Source organism: Vigna radiata, chromosome 3, assembly GCF_000741045.1.
Source record: "Vigna radiata var. radiata cultivar VC1973A chromosome 3, Vradiata_ver6, whole genome shotgun sequence".
Lineage (NCBI taxonomy): Eukaryota > Viridiplantae > Streptophyta > Magnoliopsida > Fabales > Fabaceae > Vigna > Vigna radiata.
In genome coordinates, this window is record NC_028353.1 from 3,054,497 (window position 1) to 3,058,225 (window position 3,729).

General features: G+C 35.2%; 1 protein-coding gene across 1 annotated transcript; it reads left to right on the top strand.

Annotated features, from left to right (window-relative positions):
* Positions 1-400: 400 nt before the first annotated feature.
* On the top strand, positions 401-3,256 carry LOC106757295 (putative disease resistance protein RGA1). The gene has a single exon (XM_014639933.2). It carries the CDS (start codon positions 527-529, stop codon positions 3,101-3,103), a length of 2,577 nt encoding a protein of 858 aa, XP_014495419.1. The 5' UTR covers positions 401-526; the 3' UTR covers positions 3,104-3,256.
* Positions 3,257-3,729: the final 473 nt, after the last annotated feature.

Below are 3,729 nucleotides of genomic sequence, written 5' to 3' on the forward strand. Positions count from 1 at the left end.
CTACTTTTTAGAATCTAAAAAAAAAGTTATTGTTTTACAAATATTGTATTATTAGCCCCTCCTATATATTAAATCAGTTCTCTGAATTATATTAAAAAATATTATATGATATAAATCTTTAGAAACGACTGTGGTATAAAAATTTGAAAACAAAAACGACTGATACCCACTCGTGTACTTTTTTCCAATATACGGGGATCTAATAAAAGTGAAAATTCAATATATAAGCAAAGAATAGAAACTTTCTATTTTCATTTTTATTTTTGAAATAAGCAAAGAATAGAATGTTTGTATTTAGGAAATAAGCAAAGAATAGAATCTTTCTTTTATGGAAATAAGAATCTCCTTTTTTTTTTGGAATAAGCAAAGCATACTTGTAAGTGAGATGCTTATGATGAACGTTGTCCGTGTAAGAAAACAGATGATAAATTCATTATTACTCCCTCCAAGACCACCTTAAGCCTTTGGACACAAACTGATCTTCTGCTTTCTTTATCTCTGCCCTTTCGATATCTCAAAGCTAACCATGGCCGAATCGTTTCTGTTCAGCATAGCAGAGTCACTTATAGAAAAGCTTTCTTCTCATGCTTTTCAAGAAGCTTGTCGAGTGGTGGATTTATACGACGATCTTCAAGACCTTACAAAAACTCTCTCTTCAGTTAAGGCTGTGCTATTAGATGCTCAGCAAAAGCAAGATCACAACCATCAACTCCGTGAATGGCTCACTCAACTCAAAACTGTCTTCTCCGATGCCGAAGATGTTTTGGATGAATTTGAGTGTCAAACACTGCGAAACAAAGTGGTCAAAGCTCATGGTAGCACCAAAGACAAGGTAAGTCATTTCTTCTCCACCTCTAATCCACTTCTTTTTCGTTTCAAGATGGCACAACAAATTAAAGATATCAACAACAAACTAGACAAGGTTGCAGCGAATAGGCATAAGTTTAGTCTTCAAATAATTGATGTTGACACACGTGTTGTTCATCGGAGAGATATGACACACTCCCGTGTGAGTGATTCAGATGTGATAGGAAGGAAACACGATAAAGAAAAGATAATAGAACTTTTGATGCAGCAGAATCCTGATGATGATGATACAAGTCTATCTGTTATCCCAATTGTGGGGATTGGAGGCTTGGGAAAGACTACACTTGCAAAGTTTGTGTTCAATGACAACAGGATCCAAGAGTGCTTCCCTTTGAAGATGTGGGTGTGTGTTTCTGATGACTTTGACATTAAGCAACTTATTATCAAAATCATCAATTCTGCCAACGATGAAGATGTTTCTCCTCACCAACAGAATTTGAACATGCTGGATCTGGAGCAACTGCAAAAGCAATTGAAAAGAAAACTTTCCGGTCAAAAGTTCTTACTCGTATTGGACGACGTATGGAACGAAGACCGTGTTAAATGGGTTGAGTTGAGGAATTTAATCCAAGTAGGTGCAGTAGGAAGTAAAGTTGTAGTGACTACACGCAATCATTCGATTGCTTCCATGATGGGTACAGTTCCCTCTCACATTTTAGAAGGTCTTTCGGAAGAGGAGTCACTGTCTCTGTTTGTGAAGTGGGCATTTAAAGAAGGAGAGGAGGAAAAACATCCTCACTTAGTAAATATTGGCAGAGAAATTGTGAAAAAATGCAAAGGGGTTCCACTGGCAGTGAGAACGGTAGGTAGTTTACTATTCTCGAAATTTGAGGNNAGTGAATGGNAATATGTGAGTNNNANTGAAATCTNGAATTTGCCTCAGAAAAAAGATGACATTTTACCTGCCCTTAAACTGAGTTATGATCTCTTGCCATCCTATTTGAGGCAATGTTTTGCATTGTTTTCCCTTTATCCAAAGGATTATGAATTCGGTAGTAATGAAATAGCTGCGATTTGGGGGTCACTTGGACTCATTGCACTACCAAAAACGAATAGGACACTTAAAGATGTGGCCAATCAATATTTGCATGAACTCCTGTCAAGATCCTTTCTCCAAGATTTTGAAAACTTTGGCACTTCTTACAGTTTTAGAATACATGATTTGGTGCATGATCTAGCTCTTTTTGTTGCAAAGGATGAGTGTCTACACGTGCGTTTCAACATTCAAAATATTCCAGAAAATGTTCGACATCTGTCTTTTGCTGAAAGCAGTTTGTTTGACAATTTAGTCATAAAAAAATCAGCAGCTGTGAGAACCGTACTGTTTCCAAATGGTGCAGGAGGTGCCAACGGTGAAACTATACTAAATACGTGTCTGTCAAAGTTCAAATGCTTGCGAGTTTTGGATTTACGTGGTTCGGCATTCGAGACTTTGCCCCGTGGCATTGCTAAGATGAAACATTTGAGATATTTGGACATTAGCCATAATCTCAAGATTAAGAGACTCCCCGATTCTATTTGCAATCTCCAAAGTTTGCTAGTGTTGATAATTTTCAGATGCATGGAGCTGGAAGTATTGCCCAAAGGATTAAGAAAATTAATCAGTATCCGTCATTTGATGTTTAGTACAAAGCAAACTGTTTTGCCTGTAAATGAGATCGCCAAATTGGTGTCACTGGAATACTTGGTTATTGAATCATGCCATAATGTGGAGTCCATCTTTGGAGGGGTGAAATTCCCTTCTCTTAAAACATTATACGTTTGGAACTGTCGGAGTCTAAAGTCATTGTCGCTGTACGGTCAATGTTTTCCTGAATTAGAAACATTGGTTGTTGGGGACTGCGGTAATTTGGACTTGGAACTGTGGAAGGGCGATCATGAAGAAGAAAGCCCCAAGCTGAAGTTAAAAATGATTGAATTTTCAAATTTTTCACAGCTGGTGGGCTTGCCTAAATGGATTCAGGAAACTGCCAACTCCTTAGGGTGTTTGGCTGTTTCAAATTGTGAGAATATTGAAACACTTCCAGATTGGTTACCAACTCTGACTAATCTGAAAACACTTCATCTAATAGGTTGCCCAAATTTGGTATCTCTCTCAGATAACATTCATCACCTCACTGCACTTGAAACTTTGAAGATTGAAGATTGTGCTAACTTATATAAAAAATATGAACCCAATGTTGGAGAGTTTTGGCCCAAAATATCACACATCAAAGACTTTGTGATTTATAATTAGAGGAAAAGCTCCTTATTTTCTCTATTTATTATTTTCTGGATGTAATTTTTATAATGTTGATTTTTTTTTTGTGGTTTTCCACTTTTTTTCTCGTGAAAATTAGTTAAGGCATTTGAATTTAGAGAGACCTCCATGTTGTGCAATAGTGCTATATTTGATCTTTTTAACTGCTTTGCTTTGTCGATTATTAATATTGATATACACAACAACTTCAGTATTTCATTTATACATTTCAGTTAGTTAGATATTGTCTTTCACTTGTGAAACGTAAAAGTATAAGACATATATAGATGTCTGAATATTATACTACTTTTACACTATACCTTGTGGCTTTTTTATGTTACAGTTTGCATTACTACAACTTTTAATATAATTTTTATAAAAGCTTTCTCATTCAGGTATTTTACATTTTATTTCCATTAGTTAATGTAATTTCAAATAAATATAACATTTTTAATAATTTTAAATTGATTTTAATCTTATTTTTAGACATTCTCAAACTGAAAGTGCAATTTTTCTCCCTTATTTTCGATCTCTAGTGACCTAGCATAGCATGATCAGGTATGACAAAAACCAAAATCCATTAATATATTAATTACAGAAACACTTGAATATAATATTAAAAG